The sequence below is a fragment of the Hemicordylus capensis genome, chromosome 1, assembly GCF_027244095.1.
Source record: "Hemicordylus capensis ecotype Gifberg chromosome 1, rHemCap1.1.pri, whole genome shotgun sequence".
NCBI classification, from domain to species: Eukaryota; Metazoa; Chordata; class Lepidosauria; order Squamata; family Cordylidae; genus Hemicordylus; species Hemicordylus capensis.
Genome location: NC_069657.1, coordinates 124,150,655 through 124,176,630, shown reverse-complemented (window position 1 = coordinate 124,176,630; position 25,976 = coordinate 124,150,655). Strand labels below are relative to the sequence as shown.

The following is a 25,976-nucleotide window of genomic DNA, read 5'->3' as shown; positions in this document are numbered from 1 at the left end:
AAGTGGTATTGAATATTCTCACTTTCAACAGAAAGTTTCCTCATTGGGATTCAGTTAGTGCTACAAAACAAAATCTAAGACCACTTTTGGGCATTACATTTGTAGATTTTGGGAAGGACAAGAGGTTTAGTAGCAGAGCGACCTTCTCAGTGGAATGAGAGATGTAAAATACAGTTCCAAACTGATAGTGACTGGAGCCATTATCCAGTTAGCATAACAAATTTGATCTATGCTGCTTATGTCAGAAAGACATACGGGCTTGAACACATTCCTTTCTGTTCAGTGATCAAGTATTTTCAGTAATGCCATCCTTGGTTTTTAATTAGTTTGGTAATTTAATGATAATCCAGATCAACACACCATAGCTTTTGCCACCCCTCACATATTCTTGAAAGGATATTTATTTATTTAGTTGTCTTTTAAATATTGCATTGCTGAAGCAGAAACTAGAACTACTACAGAGAAACCTGACTATAGATTATAGGAAGGGCAAATCCTTCTTACAAAAGGAATATACTGCTAACTGGGCAAAGAGGCACCTTTTACTGTGGTGATTCTCTTTATTTAGCAGGGGGAGAGTAACTGGCCCTATCCACCCCCAGCACAGTACTTCCAGTGACTGTTGCTGGTGTTTATCTTGGTGGGTTTTTTTTAGAATGTGAGCCCTTTGAGGACAGGGAGCCATCTTATTTATTTATTATTTCTCTGTGTAAACCGCCCTGAGCCATTTTTGGAAGGGCGGTATAGAAATTGAAATAATAATAATAATATAATAAATAATAATAATATATTAGTAATGTATCTTTTGTGAGAGATGAGAGAGATGGAGAACTTTGTCTTCAAAAGGAGACATTTAATGAATGCATTAGTGAAGATTCATTTGCAGGGTTTGTTTAAGCAAAATAATCATAACTAGAAGCATCTGCACTTCTTCTTCTTTTTTTTTAACAGAAAAAGAGGGCCAGTAGCATATGCTTCCCAGAAACCATGGTTGCTAAATGCTACTGTGGAGGAGAATATCACTTTTGAAAGCCCCTTCAATAAACAAAGGTAGTATATTTAAGTGCCTTGTAAATGCAAATAATAGAAATACTCAGTGGTGTGTTTTTTAATTGTTTGTTGACAAACTATATTTCTTTCCTGGATACAGAGTTCAGCTGTTAAATTGCTAAGTCAGGAGCTGTCTTTGAGTTTGACTAGAAATGAATTGTATTAATCAGGAATCCTTCCTTTCCTATCAGTCCTCAATTGCCAACAAGTGTAATATAACTTTGGGCCTGGTTCAGTTCAAGGTCAGCTGCCATTTTTTGGGCCACCGCACATGCACACAGGCCATTTGTGTGACCTGGGTCACGCAAATGGCCAGTGTGTGTGTGTGCAGTGGCCCCAGAATGGCCACCACACATGCAGAGAGGACGAAAATAGGCCAAACCAGCCCAGGGAGACTTGGGAGGCTGGTGGGGGAAAGGGAGCTGCCAGAGACCCCTGCAGCCACCACAGCACCCCCAAGACCACCGCAGCCCTCTGCAGCAGTAAGTCATTACTTTTAAAACTCAATTTTATCATCCCTCTCCTCCCTCGAACCGGGGCCAAACTGGCTCAAATTCAAACTGGCCAGTTCGAGGGGGTGCCAAAACTGAACATGCCCAATCTGGTTTGAATCTGGTTCAGATTCGAACTGAACCAAGTAAAGCAGGTGTGTGCACATCCCTACTGCACAGAAAGGAACAGGAAGGTTCATCCATCTTTTTGCCCTTGGTCTCCCTGTCTGCTCACCACTTCTTGCTTCTGCTGGGGCAATAGTAAGTAACTGTGGTGTAACAACATTGGTAGCAGCCTCTGTTATAAACCTGGCGGCTGTCACCACAGCCACATCATCAGCTCACCAGCTGCCTTTCTCCCCTGTGGCCTCGCACCCCCTTCCACAACCAGCCCCCTCTGTGGCGACACCTCTGTGGCAGCCTCTCTTCTCCCACCATGGTCCTCCACCTCCATGTCCACAGCCAATGTATTAGCTGCTTTTAAGCTTTGTCTGGCCACTGCAAGGTATAAAAACGTCTTGGCCTGGCACTTCTCTCTGCACTGTGATCTCTTTATACCAGGTAGCAATTAGACAAAGCTTAGCAAGCCACAGTGGCTCATTAAGGTTTGCCCAGCTGCTGCATGGCACAAAGACATCACAACTCAGTGCCTGTCACTGGACCATGAGAGGTCCATCTCCGAATGCTGCCAGCTCGTCTGGCGGTGACTCAGGAATGGACTTTCTCTGTTGTTGCTCCTGGGCTATGGAATGTGCTCTCTGTAGATATTCATGGTTTAACATCTTTACCAGCCTTTAGAAGAGCCCTTAAGACACATTTTTAAGCCAGTATTTTAGTAATCTTTGAATGTTTTAAATTGTTTTAATAGTTTGTATTATTTTTGTTTTGTTTATTTTTGTGAACCACCTAGATCCTTCGGAGTTGGGTGGTATAATTAAATAAATAAATTAAATAAATTAATTAAAGGGTGCAGGTTAGCCTCATAGATATATTTCCGGATCAAAACCAGCAGCAAAACTAGGAAAGGTTTTTTTCTATTTCATCTATTTTTAACCTTTGGACACTCTGTCATGCATAATTAACTAAAATGGTCTTTGCCTGTGACAGAAAGAGTTCCCATTAGAACAATTAGTGTTTTGCAAACATGTATTTTCCAGCGTGTGACTTCTCCAGCTGATTAATCTTTGCTCTTAAAAGCAAGCAAAAAATGCTTGTGATGCAGTCTCCCAGTGAATGGTGCATTACCAGTTCTGTTTCCACAGGTATAAAGCAGTAATTGATGCTTGCTCTCTTCAGCCTGATATTGACATACTTCCTCATGGAGATCAAACCCAGATTGGAGAGAGGGTTAGTAACCAACCTGTCATGGGTTCTTAAAAGTCTACTATTATTTGAGAAATCCATTTTGGAAAGCAAATACACTTTCTGATCATTAGCTGGAAAGCTTTATAAACATTGCTGCTATTTGAGCTATGAAGACATTTTGTACACACTGCAGTCAGAGTTCCTGGTATGAAGTGTAGGTGTATATTTAGGAAGTAAAAACAACAATTCTCAGTTACCTAGAATGTTTGATTTGGAGATATTCAAGCAAGTACATAATCTCATTTAAATTGGATTTTCTGATATGAAAGGTTTTGTTTAAAATAAAGTATACTTCTAGAATACTTCTATAAAGTATATTATAGAAGTAAATGCTATATGAGAAAATCATGGGGCTTCTGTTAGAGATGGAGCTGAGGTGGGGGGCAAAACTCATTCTTCTTCAGTGACCACTGTCTCAATGTACAAGGACCCAGTATCTCTATGGAGGATCAGGCTCCCAGGAGATCAGTCAGGCAGACATGATAACTTTGATTAATCTTCTCAAGTGAGGGAGACAGGTATCTAGTTGAAGGAAGTATAGGCTAGGGGTGTGCACGGAACCCAAAATGGACCGGGGAAATTCAGTCCAGCACCCCCTCAAACCCACCCCCCCCATTCATTCCTGGGGGGTTGCTTGTTTTTTGTTTTTTTTTAAATTACACTTACCCCCTCTGCGGGAGTTGTCCAAGGTGCTGGTGGTGGATCTGCTGAGGTTCCCCCTCCCCCCGCCAGCCTCCCTTATTTAAGAAATCGGCAATTCGGCTGCTCTTCCGCCTTTCCCCCTCAGCGCGGTGGCCATTTTAGAGGCCGCTGCACCTGCACAATGGGCCTCTGTGTGGCCTGGCATGACCTTTAAATAAGGGATGCCGGCGGTGGAGGGGGAACCTCTGTGGACAACCTACCCCCTGCCGCTGCCTCGGACAACTCCCCCAGAGGGGGCAAGTGTAATTTAGAAAACAATAAAAATAAATAACTCACAACATTGTAGGGTGGAGAGTAATTAGCAATCACAAGGTGCAGAGAAGCTAGGGAGTGAAACACAATCAATAAAAGGTTTTGAATCTGAGTTGCATACTAGAAGTGCTTCACTGCATAGAAAATGTCTCAACTTCTGGAAGTATATGTTTTAAGGGATAGTATTGCTAAAATCAACACAGGAAGATAAAGTGATGGATTTGAATGTCAAAATCCCACATATCCATTTCATCATTTTCATTTCAATACATACATGGATTAACTCATTTCATTAAAATGAATGAAGATATTTCTGGTAGTGGAGTTCAGTGTATGTGTTGGGGCTCCTGCATCTGGAACAGATAGCTGGATCTGGCTAAAAAAATTTTTTTTAAATTAAATCTTTGAAAGATAAGCTTGCTTAAGAGGATTGGCCAGTTCATTATCTTGTGGACTCAGTTCATCACCTCTGTCATGGGAATGAACTCTGACTCATTTTCAGGAATTGCTGTGAGGATCAGCGATTTATTGAGTGATAAAACACTTTGTACTTTGCAAATGATATGTTACAGTAAATGATCAATAGCAGCAATAAAGGGGATATTCCTGAGATGAAGATACTAACCATTTTGTTTATTAGCTTTGCATTCTGCTGAGGATACATTAGCTGACATCCTGACTAATGCAGTATGGGTGCTCCTAACATAAGCATCTACTCTGCACTAGCCCTCACACTAGTCTCGAACTGCAGGCACTCTTGCAAAAGAGCACAAATACTTTTGGAGCTTGCCTGCACTCTGGTAGCACTCTGTTAGAGCAAAAACCCATCATTTGACCTTCAGTGATATGTTTCCTTACTAACAGAGCACTTCTGGAGCATGGACGAACTCAGAAAATGTTTGCGCTCTTCTACAAGAGCACCTGCACTTTGGGACTAGTGCAGCATGGTATCTGACTTTGTTTGTTGTACCAACCTATATAAAAACTATATAAAAAGATGCAGTCTAACCAAAGAGCAACTAAAACCGTAAAATCATATAAAACAGATTAAAATTACCATAAATAACTTAAAAGCTTTAAAACATGATACATTATAAAAGCCTGATAAAACAAGTGTTTTTCCAGCCACGATATTTGAAATACATCTGGTGAACATCAGATGGAGGTTGCTAAAGCAAATCTGAGCAATGATGCCTCATAATTGATTATGTAGTCTTTGCAACTGAATTATTATGTCTTTCACTCCAGGGCATTAATCTGTCTGGAGGCCAGCGCCAGAGAATCAGTGTGGCAAGAGCCCTTTACCAACAGACAAATGTTGTATTCCTGGTAAGTTGACCATGAGGGTTTTCAGATAGCAGGCTTTATTTATTTAATTTATTTATTACATTTTATATCCCGCTCTTCCTCCAAGGAGCCCAGAGCGGTGTACTACATACTTGAGTTTCTCTTTCACAACAACCCTGTGAGGCAGGTTAGGCTGAGAGAGAAGTGACTGGCCCAGAGTCACCCAGCAAGTATCATGGCCGATTGGGGATTTGAACTTGAGTTTCCAGGTCCTAGTCCAGCACTCTAACCACTTCACCACGCTGGCTCTTTACTGCGAATGTACTGCTTTACTGCTAGTTCAATGTGCCCCCCCCCAAAAAAAAACTGATGCAAAAAGTGGATTTTTTTACCCTGGATATATATCGGGCTACACTCTAATGTGCAATGAAAACCGCAAATTGCGTGTGAAGACATCCCCAATAGCTTGCAGGGACTGGCCAAGATGTGAACACGTACCCTCCATTCCGGAGGAGATATGAGTTAAAAACCCTCTGTGGGAAAATGGCCATGACTAAGTCCATACCAACAATAAAGGCTTGCAGACTTCTGCTCTGCTGCCCCCATAAGGTCATTCACCTGAACACTGCTTGTTTTATGTTTTATTAATATTTAAGATATGACACTGAAGAAATAAGGTGATTAGAATTACTCCTGATGGATGAAGAAGAGAGAGAGACAGAGAAGAATCTGCAGCTTATTTTTTATTATTTTTAATGAACCATTTTTTAAAAATACACTGATACAAAATACCATGTGGCTTTTCAGACAAATTGGAAAGCCTTCATTTTAATTTAAATGGTGGACACTGTTGCATATGCACACATTAATGTGAATGTGGATTAGCTCATTTCATTAAAATAGTTGTTTTTGGTTGGGAACCTCTGAGCTCTTATACCCAGAACAGATTGCTATTTCAGGCTGGAAAGGACTAAAAGGTTCTTACAATTAGCGGGGGCGGGGCGGGGAGTATTTACAAATTAGAAAAATCCCAACATTCTGTTTAAGTAAAGCAGTGGTACTTCTGTACACTATGGCTGATTAAAATCAAAGCTAATAATCTATCAAGACATTCATAGGGATATTTTTAGATCTGTACACATACAATCTGCATCTATGAATAATACACATACTGTAGTTAAGGAATGGCTCTGAAAAAGATCAGCAGAGAAGAAAATGTCACTAACAATTCTAAGTATGCTATAAAACAAGGATCAATGTTGATATGCTAATGAATATTGGATTTTTGTTTTATTTCAAAAATTTAGTTTTGATATTTGTACATTCAAACCATTATTCAAAATTCCCAAAATAATAAGAGAAATTATTAATAATTTCAGAGAAATTATTTCAGAGAAATTTCAGAGAAATTTCAGAGAAATTCTAACCCCTAATACAAGGCAAGGAGATTTGTATTTGTCTACCCAAAGATTGCAGGGCAGACAAATCACATTCTATACAGTCCACTGCCTATGCTAAGCATCTACCAGGGCTGCTGTGCAACCTCAAAGGCAGCCCCGATGGTGTAGTGATGGGGCTGCTGCGAAATAGCTTTTAAAGTGCTTCTGCGTTTAAGTCTAAAAATTAAGTAGTTTCCATTTGTTGATGATTCACAGTTAGTTTTAGCTCTGTTGTCAGTAAAGTTCATATAGTCCAGTTTGGTCTGGCACCCCCTCAAATCCCCCTTGTTTGGTTTGGGGGGGTTCATGAGCTTTTTCATTTTAAAAAAATATTATTATTTGTACTTATTCCCTCCAGGGAGGCTTCTCCAAGGCTGGGGGTGGGGTCCTCCAGAGGTTCCCCCTTCCCCTGCAGGCCTCTACTATGCCTTAAATTGCCCAGTTCAGGCAGTCTTCGGCCGATTCTGGGCCTCACCCCCATCATGGTGGCCATTTTGGAGGCCTCCACACATGCCCAATGGGCATCTGTGTGGCCAGGGCCCAGATCACACAGAGACACATTAGGCATGTGCAGCAGCCTCCAAAATGGCCACAGTGACGACGGTGAGGCCCTGAACGGTCCCAAGACTGCCTGGACAGGGAATTTGAGGCATAATGGAGACCCATGGGGGAGGGGGAACTTCTGGAGGACCCCCCACGGCCTTGGAGAAGCCCCCTGGAGAGGGTCAGTACAAAAAAAATCAATGAAAAAGCTCGTGAATGGCCGGGGTGGGTGGTTTTGGTTCAATATCAGACTGCCAAACCAAACAGGTATATTAAAAAATATAAACTACTGCCATCATAAATAAATTTGCTGATTTTGCCTTAATAGAATTCATCTAAATCATTTTTTAAAAATTGCAATTGCTAACTTGTCCCATTAATTTTAGTGGAACTACTCATGAGTAACTTAGTTGGGTGTCTACCACTAGTTTAAAAAACACCTGTTTTCCCACTATATTCTGTAGTATCTATTAAATACTGCAAAAGCAATGTTGCATTATTACATTATTATACCTGATAATTTTCCTCCCTTGGTCAGGATGATCCATTTTCTGCACTGGATATCCACCTGAGTGACCATCTCATGCAAGAAGGCATTCTGAAAATGCTAAGAGATGACAAGAGGACTGTTGTTCTGGTTACCCATAAACTACAGTATCTGCCTCATGCTGATTGGGTAATAAAGCTGTTTTTTATTTTAATAAAGAAACCAAAAAGTGACCTAATCATGCTTACATGGTGCTTGCAAACATTTGCGTCAGTGTATAGACATGATTCAGCCAAAGGCTGTTTTAAACCCCATTCATTTTAAAGTGGGAGATATAAGTATGCTTACTCTCCCACTGAAATGTGGGGATTAAGCTGTTTTTCTTTAGGAACATATTTCCCTATCTGGCTATCACTGCAGTCTTGACAAAATACGTATGTTAATTTGTGACTTTGCCATGCCATAGTTCTTGACAACCCATTGATTGATTAAGTTTCATCAAGTCAGTGTCGACTCTTAGCAACTACATAGATAGATCCAAATACTAACCCATACTAGGCATTAACTTAGCGCTGATGCAAGTCTCAGAACTGTTTCATACTTATTAAACTCAGGCACAGAATGCTCCCAAGTTTAGATGAAAACATACACATTTCACAGTATCAGGTGTAAATAGTGCATGTTTAAATGGTTTCTCTGCATTAAACCCAAAAGTGCTAATTGGGAAGGAACTGAGTCCTCACCTCAGCATTTACTGCAGGGATATATGTTCAAGCAACCAAAAGGCAGGGAAAGCCGCTCCCGGCCACACTGTGAATGCAGGGCTAGACGAACTTGCTTGCAAATGGGACCATGTAGCTAAATCACAAACATTCACAGTGTGACCAGGACAAGTACTGGCTGATTTTGCGAGCTAAACTACACCACCTGCATCTTATGTCAGATGCAGAGGAGTGACTAACCTTCAGCCCCTGCGTCTGCCGCAGGGGGCAGGGCTAGGGGGCCGCGGTGGTGGGCTGAATCTGGGCTGCCACTGGTGTCCCTCCTCCACTGCTGTTCAGAGTCAGTTTCATTCAGAGAAAAGAGCACTGAACACTTGTTCCTATGTACAAATAATAATAATCAGTGGTTTGTTCAAATAAAACAACAGACTGAATAAACATGATATGGATGCATCATCAAGCATCCAAGAAGCAGTGGTAGTTCCAAACCAACATCACTTCAGTCTCCCAAACTCTAACCAGCTTTGAGGACAAAATCCCAAACTGCTTCTCACGTCCCTTTATAGTTATTACCATGGCCAAAAAGATCCATACAGTGGTGTGTGACACTACCTTTATGTATTCTTGTAAGCTGGAGACTGATAGGTTTTAAAAAGAGCCAACCTACTAATGAGATTCAGTGAGGTGGCTGCCTAAGATGGCAGATTGGCAGAGGCAGCAGCAAATACCCTGTGCCGATCTCCTCTGGCCATCCCACCAGCCACCCCACCCCTTACCATCCTACATGCTATCATTCCTGCTGCTCTTCCTGCTTGTCTCACTTCTTATAAAAAGAGAATGGGAGGAGAAGGAGCAATGGTGGCAGAAGGTGCCACCACCTCCTGATAAGGGAATATCAGATGGGTACCCCTGCAACTGGTACTCAGAAGCATCCTGCCTTTGAGGCCATTTATTCCTGCCATCTGTTTCCTATTCTTCAACCTGTTACCAATCCACACATGTATTTGGTCCCCTTATCCCATGACTGCTAAGTCTTCTCATGTGCAACAGCCACTTCTGGTATTAAGCTGACCGGGGCGGCAAGAAGGTACTCAGCCACCTCACGCCAGCAGTTTTGGCAGCAGTGCCAGTGGGGGAAACGTGGCGGGGGATGTAAGGACACACTCCCCGTGCCTTAAAGCAACCATCCACCGCCTCTGAACCAGCTTGAACATTGGCATTTCGAACTGGTTCAGTGCCCCAGAAAAGGAGTGTCAAACCGGTTCCATGCACATCACTACTGGTTGGTTCCATGGCCAACTGTTCTAGGGCACAGTCATTCAGGATATCTAGAAACCTGACCTCTTTGTCATTACCTGACTGTTAATTTACCCAGTCTATGTATGGGTAATTGGAGTCACCCATGATTACTGCCCTACTTCTCCTTGAGGCCTCCCTGAGCTCTTTCTGCAACTCCCAGTCACTGTCAGCATTTTGTTCCAGAGGGCAATAGCATGTCTCCAGTAGCACATTTCCTTTCAAGTCTTGTATTGTCACCCACAGGGTTTATGTAGAGGACGCCAGTCCTCCTAGGTTTTCTAGCTTGCTAGATTCTATCCCCTCTTCAGCATACAGTGCTACTCCACCTCCAAGGCACCCCTCCCTTTCCCTTTCTGTAGCATTTATATCCAGGAATAAGTGTCCCACTGGTTCTCACTGTTCCACCATGTATCTGTTATGCCTGTCCTGATTAGTAATGTCTTGTTCGTCACTCACAGTATCATGATCTGAGTTATTTTGATCATACTACTATTGCCCAGGAAAATTTACTCTTTTTATTATGAAACCCTCTTCTACCAAATGTCCTCCACCTGCCATTAGGCAGACAGTCACAAACATTATTATTTTCACTTACATTTGGTACTTTTTGGTAACACTTACAGTGTTATTATTTTCACTTACATTTGGAAAATTAGGAGTTTCTTTCTGACTGTTTTATTATTTTATAAGCTAAAGCTTTGTAACTCACCATGGTTGGTATCCTGACTATATCACTCTCCTCCAAAAGATATAGGGGTTGCAATCCATCGGATAGTTCGCCCACTTCCGAAACAGTGACAAACAAAAAATCATTTGATTCACTTGAGCCTAACAAGGTTGAAATTTATTTACATCGATCAATAGCTCAGGTGTTGTTCCAGAGCAATGGAAAACAGCAATAGTTGTTCCCATATTCAAAAATGGTTCCCATTCAGACCCATCCAATTATGGACCCATTAGTTTGCTGTCAGTGGTTGGCAAATTATATGCTCTGTACCTTTTGGATAAGCTTGAGGCATGGATTTCAGAAAATCAAATTCTCGGGATTGAACAAGCAGGCTTCAGAGCAGGCCGCTCTACCCTCGATCATTGTATGATCCTGCACCATCTAGCAAAGAAATACTCTAGCGGCCCCAAATGCAAATTTTTTGTTGCCTTTATCGACTTAAAATCCGCGTTTGATTCCATCTCCAGATATTTATTATGGTCCAAACTTGAAAAAACAACAATAGATAAGAGATTGCTATTTTTGATGATGCAGCCTTATTCCAACTCCTCATTACGGGTTAGATATGTGATCAATGGGGCCCTAACTGATTCTATCCCCTCTACTCGAGGGGTTAGACAGGGCTGTGTCTTGGCCCCGACACTGTTCAATCTCTTTATTAATGATTTGGCTCCATTTCTGGAGAGTGTGGACTCCCATGCCCCGAAGCTGGCTAACAAACGAGTGCCCATTTTACTCTACGCCGATGACGCAGCCGTGCTATCTCAGTCCAGATTAGGACTGATTTTACAACGACTGCTGCGTGCTTTTGCCAGCTACTGCAATGACAACAAACTAACAGTCAACTACAAAAAAACAAAGGTCCTGGTTTTCTCTAAATCCAGGAAATTATATAAATGGGTAATGAATCAGAACCACATTGAGCAGGTTTACAACTATAAATATTTAGGCATATCATTTCAATATAATCTAAATTGGAAAACCCATAGGCTGTCTTCAATTCATAAAGCCCGCAATACCCTCAGTGCCTTTTTGCGATTTTACTACTCTAAAGAGGACCAGTTTGTTCCCATGTCACTCCAGGTATTTCGTGCTAAGATTGTGGCCCAACTGCTTTTTGGAGTCCCGTTATGGATCCAGGGTGTAACAGCTGAACTGGAGAGAGTACAGTCTATTTTTCTAAGAGCAATTTTTGCAGTGCCTAGATGTGTGCCTTATTCTGCTCTATGTTTGGAATCTGGGTCTTTCTCTATTGTCTGTAAAGCCTGGGAGCTTACTTTCGCTCGATGGAGTAAACTCTGTTCTGAGATTCAGGAATTTTCTTTTTTCCAATATTTATGGGTGGATCCTTATCCTAACCCTTGGCTAACATCTGTAAATAATAAAATTATCCAACTGGGCCTTTCTCCTTCAGAACTCCTCACTTGGGAATATAATAAGGTGAAGGAAATATTATTTCTCCGGTTGCACAATATCGAACGGCAGGAACTTACGTCTTTGGCCAATAGGACTTGCTCCCCTTTACATTTTGGGATTTTGCCACCTTGGGGAGATAGAGGTGCTAGTTACTTAACAACGCTGCATTTTTCCAAATTTCGGGTTGCATTTGCCCGGGCCCGGTTTAATGTGTTGCCCTCTTCTCTGTTGGAACGGAGGTTTGCAAAAGATAATCCTGTTGCGGTTTTATGCCCTTGTGGCGTTGGCCTTCTGGAAACTGTCTCCCATGTGCTGTTGTACTGTGCTTTGTATCGGGATGCTAGAGAAGAACTCATTTCCCCCCTGTTACTCAAGTTTCCCGGAAGGTGTGATCTCTTTTATACTTATTACTGCCTCGCGGATTCGAGCCCTGGGACTACAGCAGTTGTGGCTAAATTTTTCTATATTGCCATTAGGTTGAGGTCCCTATTAAGTGCCTAACTGCGAGAGTTGTCTGTTGTTTTTAAATAATTTATTATTACTGATTGTAATCTGTCATATTGTGTTTTAGCATTGTTTTTTATTGATGTGTTGAGTATGTTTATTGCTGTTATTTTTGTTGGCCAATGGCCGTAATAAAACTGATGATGATGGTATCCTGACTAACAAAGCACTGGAGCTCCATAAAATGTGCCGGTGCTGTGGATGCAATAGACTAACTTAGCACCATCAAGAAAACAGTTAAAATTTGAATGTATAGATTGGATACTATTAAAAACTAAAACTTGATATGACAATTTAAACTGTTACAGATTATTGCAATGAAGGATGGTACCATTCAAAGAGAAGGTACACTCAAGGATATTCAGAAATCGGAATCTGAGCTCTTTGAACATTGGAAAACACTCATGAATCGACAGGACCAAGAGCTGGAGAAGGCCTGTTGTTTTTCTTTCCTAGCATCTTAAAAATTCCTAACCTGAGGAAGCATTTGCAATTTAAAGATATTATGGGATAAATAACGTTAGAATAAATGGTTCTATTTTGCTCTGTTGATGAGGGGGGGAATTGTACAATCCCACTACATAGTTTCTGTATTCAACTGTGCAGAATGCAAACTGAATTTCCAAAAGAAATATTCTTGCCTATGCAATATAGAATTAAACCATTAATAATAAATAAAAGTGAGTTTATGTTTTTGAAAAGGTAAAGTTAGTTCACTTAGATGCAGTTTTTATATACTGAGAAAAATGCATAAAATTCTGTAATATCAATACTGAATGCCAACAAATCAAATTATGGGAAGAAGAAAGATCAGAGGTCGTTAAATCTAGTTCTTACTTAGACTCACATCAGTTGTGAAAGTCCTCATGTTTAGATACTGCAACTTTGATCCCTTAGAACCAGAAGAGAGATAATACTAGCTTGGTTTGTCTGTTGGATCATGGATACTCTCCTTTCCAGTCCATTCTCCCTTATATGTGAACTATCGCTGCTCCGTTTACTATAGTTAGGCACTACATTTGACCATCCTTAAAAATGGTTGACACAAACCCAGAGATATTTCAAGCCCAGTTGTGAAACCTATATTGTATTTTCATCTCTTACCTAGTTAATGGCTGAATTACTGGTATTACATCTCTCCCAGCCCCTGGTGATGGACAGAATTCATATCTGGGGAGTCTTGGATAACACAGGAGAGTAGCCTTTTATGACAATCGAATTCATTTGGCATGATGTCAAATATCAAACTGATTTGAAATATATATTGGCAGTAAAAAAATAAAATAAATAAAGCAGTAACACTCAGTCTGTGTATTTCTCCTGCTTTTTAGGAGACCTCAGTTGAACGAAAAACTGTATTAGACAGGAAAAACCTCCAAAGGACAATGTATCCTCGAGAAGCTCTGCTCCAAGATGATGAAGAGGATGAAGGTGAAGTTGTGCTCCCAAAAGGGCTACTGTGATTAATTTTGATGACTTTAAAAAATTTTTTTACAAACTATCATAACATTTTAGAATTATCAGGATGAAAAGTAGACATGATATCTGTTATTAAAATTAAAAGGTCTTGATACTATTATCTGAGAGAAACACATATAAAATGTGTGTAGTTCTTGTCAGAAGTTTCATTGTCTAAAGGACATCACATTTCCAGTATCAAAACCCCTATGTATTTTTTAGCAGCAAAATGTATTTTTAGTAGCTAAAAGCTTCTATTGAAGGCTGAGTTTCCTTATTTATATTTAACCTAATCATATTATGGCTAATTTATTTCACTGTTCAGTGAATTTCTTAAATTTGCAAAAAGAAAAATAATGGTCAAATTAGTATCAGAAAAATGCAAAGTCATACCTGGGATTCAGTTCGGAGTCATACTTGAGCATACACAGAGCCTCGCAATTTAATTTAAAACAACTATATTTGTCTGTTTATATAACAAATTTTAAAAGATCTGTATAGCTAGTTTAAACTAAATATATCCTTTATTTGGATGCATGGCAGCTGTCCAAATTATCACTATTCGTCCATTAAACATTTCATTCATACACTTCAAATGCATATTCCACTTTGCCAGCTGGACAAATGACCAAGAATGTTCTGATCATCAGTATTTGATCAGGAAAATACATCAAGAGGCAAGGCACTCCCACACTTACCCTCATACTTCTCTGCTGGGAAATAGTCCTGAAAACAGGGTTATAGCTAGGAAGGGACAAATTTCCCTGGGTCCCTGAGGAAGGAGGGCCCACTGACTGGTTGAGAACTTGCTCATCACTATCCCCTTCTCACCTCTCCGACTCACTAGTATGCTCTGGCTCCTGATTGGAGGACTCATCTCAGTTTCAAAAAAAGACAAGCGCTCTATCGTAACATAGATATGTAGCCTGTAACTGTACGGTATATGTTAAAATATTTCTGAGCCAGGGTAAGCATGCATGCAAGTCTGTGTGTAAAAATGTCTGCATGCATGGGGAATGTGTTATATTGCACAGGAGTGAGAGAAAGGGCATGCCAATGTTTTGTTTTTCACGATGTCCTTACTAGGGATGTGCAAAAGATTTTGGGCACAGATTGATCTGTGCCCAAAACGAGCAATTTTGGGTGATTCGGGTCCAAACCGAATCACCCCCGATGTCCCCCGATATTTTTCGGGCCTGAGCTGAATCACCCCTGATTCGGGCCCGAAAAATTCAGGTGATTCGGGCTGACGTCTATTTGAATTTCCTGCCTTTTTGCCTCCATTGATTTGAATGCAAAAAGGTCTGATGTGACATCAGCTCGAATTTTGGGTCCCAGGGGCAAAATAGTGGGGTGGGGTGGTAGTTCCTAATGGATGGAGGCTACCACCCAAATTTCAGGGGAATTGGGCAAAGGGCTGATTTTGGGGAAAATTTTGAAGTTTTAGTGTCTTTGGGGCATTTCGGGGGCATAGCGTGGGATCTGGGCAAAAAGAGTGGGGTGGGATGGTAGTACATAATGGGTGGAGGCTACCACCCCAATTTCAGAGTGATTGGGCAGAGGGCTGATTTTTGGGGAATTGTTGAAGTTTACATGTCTTTAAGGTTTTTCCCCATAGAGAAGCATTGAGGTGTCAGCAAATGTATAGCTTCACGCGGGGGGCAAAGGGATGGCCTAGAGTAGTGTGGGGTTGGTGGTAGTGCCAGGTAGGGTCAAGGAATCTACCTGAATTTTTTCAAAGGATTTGGGCAGAGGGCTGATTTTTTGGGAATTGTTAAAGTTTACGCGTCTTTAAGGTTTTTTCTCATAGGGTGTGCATGGAGCTTTAAGCAGCCCTATAAGTGCACTTGGGGGGTGCTGGGGTGGCCCAGAGCGAGTGGTAGTGTAGTGCACATAGGGTGCCAACCACCCCCATGGGTTTCTAACCCATGGGGTACAGGGTGCTGTTGTTTCAGAGGTATTCTGAGTGTGGATTCTATGATAGCAAATTAGAGTGGATTCATGGTGTTTCATTGAAAATCTCATTAGCTATCATAGAATCCACACTCAGAATACCTCTGAAACAACAGCACCCTGTACCCCATGGGTTAGAAACCCATGGGGGTGGTTGGCACCCTATGTGCACTACACTACCACTCACTCCGGGCCACCCCAGCACTCCCCAAGTGCACTTATGGGGCTGCTGAAAGCTCCATGCACACTCTATGAGGAAAAACCTTAAAGACGCGTAAACTTTAACAATTCCCCAAAAATCAGCCCTCTGCCCAAATCCTTTGAAAAAATTCAGGTAGATTCCTTGACCCTACCTGGCACTACCACCAACTCCACACTGCTCTAGGCCACCCCTTTGCCCCCCGCGTGAAGCTATACATTTGCTGACACCTCAATGCTTCTCTATGGGGAAAAACCTTAAAGACGCGTAAACTTCAACAATTCCCCAAAAATCAGCCCTCTGCCCAATCACTCTGAAATTGGGGTGGTAGCCTCCACCCATTATGTACTACCACCCCACCCCACTCTTTTTGCCCAGATCCCACGCTATGCCCCTGATCTGCACCAAAGACACTAAAACTTCAAAAATTCCCCCAAAATCAGCCCTTTGCCCAATTCCCCTGAAATTTGGGTGGTAGCCTCCAACCATTGGGCCCTACCACCCCACCCCACTATTTTGCCCCTGGGACCCGTTTTTCATACCCGAATCGATTCAGATTCAGATTTAATCCGAATCCAAACCGAATCAGGGGTGATTCGGGTAGCCCAGATTTGGGCACAGAACAGAATGGAGGTGATTTGGTTCGGGTCCCGAACCAAATCACCAAAAACCTGAATTGCACACCCTTAGTCCTTACACTTTTTCTGCAGCAAAAGCACAACATTTGTAGTTTATTATTAGAGCAGGGCTGCTGAACTTGGGCCCTCCTGCAGATGCTGGCCTACAGCTCCCATAATCCCTGGCTATTGGCCATTGTGGCTGGGAAATATGGGAATTGTGATCCAAAAACAGCTGGGGGGCATAAGATGGGCAGGCCTGTATTAGAAGTTAAGAAACTGTTGAGGCAAAACTGAACATTCTTCACTGTGTAGTGAAACACATGAGCACCAGCATATTTTTACACAGGTTGTCAGCTGTATAGTGTAGTGGCTAGAGTATATGGTGAAGTGCAGACAGTGTGGTGTAGTGGCTAGACATGGGGAAACCAGGTTGAAGTCAGCATGAAGTTCAGTGGATGACCTTGGGCAAGTCACTACCTATCAACTTAGGGTTGTTGTGACAGTAAAACGAGACAACTCCCTCAGTTCTTTGGAGAAAAGGTGGCATGCAACCATGATAAAGTAATGCAGACAGGACCTTTTACAAACACTTGAAATGCTTTTATGCACAGTAAAGTTATTCTTTGCTTGCTAGAACAAGCTTAATGGGAAGTTTTTTATTTCATTAGAACTAATTTTAGCTGCACCTTAGAAGCTGTAATGTAGTATTAATGCACATTAGGTATTTATTTCATAGTGAAAGACTTGTGAAGTCATACATAGGTCACTTTTCTGCTAAGATTGGGTTACTTCATGCATGTATAAATCATGGCTTCCTGAGAAAATTCTGAGAACCCATTAAATAATTTAAATACGGTTTAAATGTGGGAGCATGTGAATTAACCGTGAGTGACTAGTCTATATGCCATTTTACTTAGAAGATAAAACTACTATATAATTTAATACAGAATTCTTGAGCTATCAAATTGTGTACATATGAATTATACAACCTTTTAGAAGTGAGACTGCTTAAAAGCAGGATTCAGTGGGATTACTTCCAGACAGGTATATAAAAAAATCATTTCTTTGGCTTTGTACAGTGTCCATTATGACAAGGCATGTTCAGTCAATTTTCACAGGCTCATACATGCAAGAGCACACACACTTGGAAGGCTCCACATATTGTGAGACTGAGAGAAGGCTTTAGGTTCACATATCTCCTCCCTCTCCTCCCCAAGGAGGATATAAAAGCCAAATTGCATATATGCATAGGATATAAAAGCCAAATTGGAAGATAATGTGATTATTTGAAACAGCAGAATCTTGCAACATCATTTATATTTTTATTATTTATTTATTTATTATCATTATTGTTTACACAGTCAGACAGGTGTTATTGGCTGGTTTGTTTTATCCAGACATCGAGTCCTTCCCAAGGACCTGGGATGGCTGAATTTTATTATCAGTGTTGTTGCTGTTATTATTATAGATATTGTCGGAGAATACAGGCTGTTCCCAGTAATGTTGCTTTTTGTAATTTGCTTCTTCTTCTTCTTCTTCTTCTTATTATTATTATTATTATTATTATTATTATTATTATGATGATGATGATGATGATATTATTATGTTATTATTATGTTATTATTGTTATTGTTATTTTGTTGTTGTTGTTGTTAAATCTTGGATGCTATTCTTGTTTTGTACACCACTGTGAGTCTGTGGACTGGGTGGTATATTAAATCTTTTAATTAATAAATAAAATAAAACCTTTAAAACTAGCAGATTAACTATAGCCTAAGCTTTCACTGAGGACAGTGCACTTCATCAAATCTATATGTTTATTTGCTTGTGAGTTCTTTCTGATGCTGTTTTTCCATGTTGCACTTGGAAAAAGAGTTAGGAATATATAAATAAATCATGGAAACCATGCACTGATAGCTGATTCCTGACTCTGTGTCTTTACCATGCTATTTCCACTGCCTAAAACAACCGCTTCCTCTTCCCTTCTTGTCAAGCAACAATCACTGTTTTACATAATTTTTCCTAAATCTCATCTTTTCTGCATCTTCTATCAATTCACAATGAACACTTTTTCAAGATTTAAGTGTAATCCTTTCCCTCCTGTGAATTTGTGTAATGAAGAATGCAATCCTATGCATATTTTCTTGTGAGTAAGCCCCACTGAACTCAATGGGATTTATTTCTCAGTAAATATTCATAGATTCAACCTGTTAAACTGTCTATGGGCAAGAACCATATAATTCTTAAAGCACTGTTATAACTATAAAATATATGAAGGAGAATAAGAATTTTCATAGGACAGTGGCATGAGTTTATGGTCCAACAGCCTTTTTTTCCTGTGCATTTGCAGATGAAATACCAGAAAGTGATGATGAGGACAATCTTTCTTCTGTCCTCCATCAAAGAGCAAAGATGCCTTGGCAAGCATGTGGGAAGTACCTTAGTTCTGCAGGATTCCTTCTCTTGCTTTTGCTGGTTCTTTCACAACTCCTGAAACATACAGTTATGGTATCCATTGACTACTGGCTAGCCCACTGGACATCTGTTGCCATTTCTATTGAAGTAGAAAAGAACTGCTCTCATTGTGAGGTATGGTGTTTCCAAGCCACTATGTGTTCTCACTTGACAAGGACATTTCTCCCAAAACTAACCTCTAGTTGCAGAGCAAAATATTCCTACAAGGACATATGCTCTACAAGATGACCATGTTTCCCACTGCAGGTTTTAACTGTGTTTATCATTAAAGGGTTGCAGAAATTTGGACCTTGAAAATTGTCTTAATAGAGATCACTGTTGTGTTCTTTTTCTTTCTTTCTGAGCTGTGGTATTCTGGCTCCTAGAAAAGGTTAGAAATCGTGTTTTATAAGAAGCAAGATGGAGGACAATTCTTTTCTGAGCCTATAAATCTATAAATGGTGATAGATACTGTCACCAACATCTCAGTTTTCAGATGCCTCTTCAGTTAAATGCCATAACACAAGTAATATATCTTATTAAGTCCCCAGTTTAGCACCTTCTGTAAAGCAATTAAAGTATAAGGCTGCTTCACATACATCGAGCACAAGACCTTTAAGAGTACCAGGGAGGGCAGGATCACCAGGGAAGCAGTATGGGACCTCCCACTAGATAGACTGCGGGAGTGCGTGGCATTTTTGACCGACACTTTTGCGAGCCGCGCAACATTCTGGAGGCTGAAATAATGTGTCCCAGCCTCCATATATCCCACAATTGCACCAAGCAATGAGCACAGTGCACTGACGGATCACACCGTAAGTTGGACACTCTAGGCCCCTAACTCTGTGTCTCCTCAGGCTGTATGCAGCCCAAGCATTCCCACAACCCTGTATCTGTGTAAAAGGGCACGCTCGCATCCTTTTACCCAGGTAAACAGTTGGGTAAAAACGGTTGGGTAAAAATCCTGGGCTACCATGGAGGACAGCACCGGAATTGACTTTGATCCTGGTGCTTCACATGAGCAGCCCTACTCAGGTAGGGCTGCCCAAGCTTGGGTAGGGCTGCTTGTGTGAATGGCCTCAGTATGTTTTCCAAAACAAAGACTGATATCTTTTTTTTAAGCATGTATAATATAATGTGAACAGGTTAATTAGATTTCAAATACAGAAAATCAATACATTGAGGTCAATATGGGACACATATAAAGCACAGTGTGTTAATAAAAAGTAACATTTCCCTGTCTAATATCCCCCTTGTTCCCATAACACCTGCTGAAACGCCTTCATGACATCACAATGCAAATTTCTTCATCCCTGCTCCATGCTGCTGTTCTACTTTGTTCATATGTGGGTTTTTTTCCCCCATCATGGAGATTAATCTCTGTCAGAAAAGTTAGCATGTGAAACAACCATTATATTATATTTTCTAAAAGGGTTCATCTCCCAGGGCACCCATTATTTTCAATAGAAATAATTAAGCAATGGCATAGGCCTGGCAACCAACTCTAGAAATTACTTCATATATAAACTGCATGGAAATGTCATCTGTGTTAAAACAAAATATATAATTGTTTTGAAGAACATCAGAGTAATTAACTTATTTGTTTCAAGGAAGAACGAATTATTCCTGAGGTTCGGATGTAATGCTGGAATTATTTAATTAAAACTCAAATTGAATTATTCTAGGCAATTTATGTTTATTAAGAAATCTCTCTTTTTAAAACTTAGTTGGGTATTTAGTCTTCCCTGTCCACCAATGGCTCACCATAGGTAACAATTAGATGCACATAATTAAAATCCTTGTCTAGTTTACCCACAGTGGCTAAAGCATATAATTCAATTTTTGGTTTCAAGTACTGCTGAATGAAACATCTGGCTGTGTCTTTCCAAAGCTGAATTCCAGCTAAATGCTTTATTTCTGCATTCTCTGGAAAAGATCTCATTCATCAGTGTCATGAATCACATTCTATCAGACTCCTACCCATTGGTTGGATGGTCACGGAAGGAGTCTTTTCTCCAGAGAAAACTCCTCCTTTGAGAGAAAAGAAAGCTTTCGTTCTACCTTAGATTTAATCATCTCTTTTTCTAAAATATTGTGTGCTGGTTTAGACAAGGCTTTGAGTGTATAAAGCTTTTGTTTAGTAGGGGAGAAGGATCTTGAATATCTGCCCACCTGGAGCATATTGTACCACTCTGGTCCCACCAAATAGCAATAGCTATTTACTCTGGTTCCATTGCACATAGCAGTTTCCTTGAGCCTATGCAGGAAAGATTGGTGCACATAGTTTTGAGCTGCAGGTTTTGCACCAGACAAGAGAACTGTGATCACACTGTTCGATCACTTTTAGAAAAATATTAATATCAGCCATTGTTGTAAACATATGCCCCAGATGATTGGAAGCTTTGAGGCATATGTTTAGCAAGCATCAAGAGTGGGGAAAGCTTTTACTATGATGGTTTATGTAGGCCTACTTGGATATACCCCAGAATAATTCTGTAGTTTTGAATCACCCTAAAATAGTAACTGTTTTTGCTTTAATGTATTTCTTGCTTGTCTTCCTTAGGTTTTAAGATTTAATCATTCCCCCTATTCAAGGGTATTCAGCATTCTCTGCTGTCTTGGAATTATATTGTGTCTTGTAACATCAATAGCAGTAGAGTGGACTGGTTTAAAAGTTGCCAAGAAACTACATTGTTTTCTACTGAATAAAATTATTTTGGCCCCTATGAGGTATGTTACTCCATCTGAATGATATGATAACAGAATTATATGTAGCCACAAGATAGCCTTTCAAATGCAGTTAGTTATGATTAGTTATTTTTTAGTTGCTGTTTTTATTTCAGTTCTCCTTTAAAGACCTTCTTTCTTGGTGTTTGGAAACACCAAGGATTAGAAATGACATCTTTATATCAAAATGTTTGCTTTTAATAGAATCCTGTTGGATTAACCCCCATTTTATACACAATAAAGAAGGTCTATAAAGGAGAATTGTTTCGAGCTGTCATCATGCGTATTTCATCACCACTATACCAGCTGTTTTATTTCATTTGTACATCCTCTTGTCTGAAGGACATAGGCCCAAAAAACTGTGTTATACAAGTGGCCACAATTTTACCAGTTGTTCACATTTTAAACGAGAAAATCAAAAGAAAACACATGAATGCCCTCTCAGTGACCTCATCTCACATTCCCATCTACTCACTTATTTCCTGCTTCATCCAGTTATCTTGCCTAATCCTTACCCATTCAAGTGTAGGCTTTTAGGTCTCAGCTCACTCAGGAGAGTTCTGTCCCCATCTCCATCCAACTCCACACTATCTGCTATACAAATGCATATCTTTCTTACTTGGCATTCTAGAATCAGAGGGCTGGAAGGACCTAATCTACATCTGACAGTCTTCATGCCCAAAAGGACAGCTTGACACACTATCTTTCCTATCTCTCACACAGATCAACTCATGGATCCTCATTACAGTTTATCACAAGCAGAGATTTGTAGGTGAAAGACACAAAAAAAGCTATCCCAGTGGAGTTTAGCAAGCTGTACTTCTCCCAGACTCTTCTAACCCTAGTTCTAAACCTTTCTCCAGATCCATCACATTGGTCCACCAGATGGATACCATTGATATATTGTTCCTTTAAAACTTACCCTACTTTGGAGTTCAGTAAAATGAACCTTATCATTGCTAATTGATCACTGAGAATTTCTTACAAATTCTTACATATGAACTCATGAGAATACATACATTACAGACACGATATTTTTAAAAAATAGCCTTTTACTTATCAGATGTGCATGATGTTTTCACTGTTAAATACAGCTACTTTCAGAATATGTTCATGCTTTGGATAATGTGTGAAGAACATTTTCTTTCTTCCCAAGCAGTTTTGTATTAATGATTAAGATAAAATTGCCACTAATATGATGTTAATAGATTCAGATCCTACAATGAGTCCAAATTAAACTCAGATCCCACAATTACTCTGTGTCTGATGCAGAGGTGTCCAGCAACTTATCTTATGCGGTTAGGCTGGATTATTTCATTTTGTGACTCCTGGGGATGTGGACAAACTGCGTGGAACAGTGCGGCCTACCACCTGTTCTCTTGACCCTTGTCTCACATGGCTTATACTATCTAGCAAGGGGGTTGTTGTAGAAGCCCTGGTAGATATTATAAATGCTTCTCTGAGGGAGAGCAAGATACCTCCCTGTCTTAAGGAGGCAATGATTAGACCTCTTCTGAAGAAGTCTGCATTGAATCCCTCAGGTTTAAGCAACTATCAGCCTGTCTCCAGCCTTCCATGGCTCGGCAAGGTAATTGAGAGGGTGGTGGCCTCCCAGCTCCAGATAATCTTGGAGAAAGCTGATTATCTAGACCCATTTCAAACTGGCTTTTGGGTGGGCTATGTGTTGGAGACTGCCTTGGTTGGCCTGATGGATGATCTCCAACTAGGAATTGACAGAAGGAGTGTGACTCTGTTCTTCCTTTTGGATCTCTCAACAGCTTTCGATACTATTGACCATAGTATCCTTCTGTACATTTAAGAGGATTGGGTGTGGGAGGCACTGCATTGCAGCTGTTTCACTTCTACCTTTCGGGCAGATTCCAGATGGTGTCCCTTGGAGACTGTTGCTCTTCAAAATGTGAACTTTTATATGGCGTCCCTTAGGGCTCCATACTGTCTCCAATGCTTTTTAACATCTACATGAAACCACTGGGAGAGATCATCAGGAGATTTGGTGCAGTGTGTTATCAGTATGTTGATGATACGCTAATCTATTTATCCATATCAACCATCAGGAGAAGGCATAACCTCCCTAAATGCCTGCCTGGAGGCAGTGATAGGCTGATAACAAACTGAGACTGAATCCAAATAAGATGGAAGTACATATTGTGCAGGGATGGAACTCAGGAGACACTTTTTATCTGTCAGTTCTGGATGGGGTAACACTTCCCCAGAAGGAACAGGTACGCAGTCTGGGAGTGCTTCTGGATCCAAACCTCTCCTTGGTATCCAAGCTTGAGGCAGTGGCCAGAGGTGCTTTCTATTGGCTAATATGCCAACTGCATCCGTTTCATGAGATAAACAGCCTCAGAATAGTAGTACATATGTAACCTCCAGACTTGACTACTGCAATACGCACTGTGTGGGCAGATGCGTTCTTACCCCTGGACTTTGGGGCCGAAGTCCAGGGCCTCCGCAGCCCATGGGGGCCCCCAAATCCTCTTTAGTCCTGGGTGGTGTGGTCACCTGGCCGAGCATGATGATGCTTAATTTGCAGGGGAGGGGTGGAGCCTCCAAAGGCCTCTTGGTCTAGGTTCCAAAATTACCTGTTCACCTCTGTATGTGGGGTTGCCTTTGTACATAGTCCAGAAACTGCAGCTGGTACAGATTGCAGCAGCCAGGTTAATTGTTGGATGATTTCAGAGAGACCATATTACTCCTTTACTAAAAGAACTACACTGACCACCAATAGGTTTCTGGGCAAAATACAAGGTACAGTGGTCCCTCGACTTACGTATTTAATCCATTCCGAACGCACGTTCGGAGGTCGAAATTTTCGTAAGTCGAAGTGCGCACCACGGAAGTCTGGAAACATTTGTAAGTCGAGGAAACCGCATCTAAAAATTCTTAGGTCGAGTAAGCTGAATCTAAACCGGCAACTACTTCCGGTCTTTTTTGTTGCTCGTAACTCGAAAACATCGGATGTCGAGTAGTTCGTAGGTCGAGGGATTACTGTATTTGTAAACAGCTTAGGCCCTGGGTATTTAAGAGAATGTCTTCTTCACCATGAGCCCCATCACCCATTGAGATCATCTGGAGAAGTTTGTCTGCAGTTGCCACCAGCTCGTCTGGTGGCTACATAGGGACAGGCCTTCTCTGTTGCTGCCTTGAGACTCTGGAATGCTCTCCCTGCTGAAATAAGAGCCTCCCCATCTCTGACAACTTTTTAAAAGTCCTTGAAGACCCATTTTTAACCTAAGCTTTTTAACTTGACTGTGGTTTTAAATTGTTTTAAGGTTTTCATTTTTGTCTTAATTTGTTTTATGTTGTTGTAAACTACCCAGAGACAGAAGGGTGGGGTGGTCTCCAAATTGGATGGATGGATGGATGGATAGATAGATAGATAGCAATACAAGAAAATAGTGAGGTTCATTGGTCTATGATGTCCGGGCAAAATCATTTTAACTAAGCAATTGCTAATTTCCCATCCAATTCTCATGGAATGCAGCAGCTTTTTACACATATCACTGAGGTAATAGCTTAATTGCAGAGCTGCACAGGAATCACAAGAGGCCTGATTAGAACTTTTATTTCAGCCACTAAACTACAAGGGAGACATCAGAAGAAAACTTTACATGAATAGTGATTAAGAAGAAAACCTCTTTTTCTTTTTCTATTATATGTTCTTTTGACACATTATTGCCACATTTTTATAGAATAGCATAAACTAGTTATGCAAGTTACAAAGACTGATCAATATGTTTTGTTTTGTTTTGTTTTGTTTTAAAGCAAGTATGTGTCACAGTCCTCCTTGGTCTTCAGGGTATAGATAAAGATAAGAAATTGAATGCTTGAATGCTTTCTTGTGTTACTAATGCCCTGTTTTGTGCAAAGCAAAGGGAAAAGAGTTCTAGATTAGCCTTTTCACTGGTGCAGCTTTTTGCTTTATAGATGCAGGGAGCTTTTTATGTGAGGGAGGATTCAGGCATCTGATTCCCCACCTGCATTCTGAAGTGGTACAATCCTTAGGGCAATATTGTTGCTGCATTTGCACGTAACGCGGAACTGGAGTTGAAGGGGCCAGAGGTTACTGGAGCATTACATCCAAATGCAGGTCTGGCCCCTGGAACTCCAATTCTGTTTGGAGAACGATCCGAGATTCTGATCTCTGAATTGCCGTTTGTACCCTCAGGTTTTAATGAATTTTGCCACTCCAACCCAAGGTTTAATGCAGCCTGCATTATGTGTGAATGAGGAAATGCAGGCTGAGTTAATTCGAAG

The 25,976-nt window shown here is 40.7% G+C and overlaps 1 protein-coding gene across 9 annotated transcripts in view; it reads left to right on the top strand.

The window, feature by feature from the left end:
- Nucleotides 1-25,976, top strand: part of ABCC8 (ATP binding cassette subfamily C member 8) — a 155,497-nt gene that overhangs the window by 98,721 nt on the left and 30,800 nt on the right. For all 9 annotated transcript variants that reach the window (XR_008313008.1, XM_053283142.1, XM_053283144.1 and 6 more), the window contains 8 exons: nt 952-1,050; nt 2,804-2,888; nt 5,109-5,189; nt 7,668-7,805; nt 12,593-12,718; nt 13,616-13,715; nt 18,865-19,103; nt 21,532-21,698. Coding sequence is in view for 8 of the 9 variants with exons in the window: in XM_053283142.1 (XP_053139117.1) it covers nt 952-1,050; nt 2,804-2,888; nt 5,109-5,189; nt 7,668-7,805; nt 12,593-12,718; nt 13,616-13,715; nt 18,865-19,103; nt 21,532-21,698 (1,035 nt within the window). In the remaining variant the exon portion in view is untranslated. The remainder of the gene's footprint in view (nt 1-951; nt 1,051-2,803; nt 2,889-5,108; nt 5,190-7,667; nt 7,806-12,592; nt 12,719-13,615; nt 13,716-18,864; nt 19,104-21,531; nt 21,699-25,976) is intronic.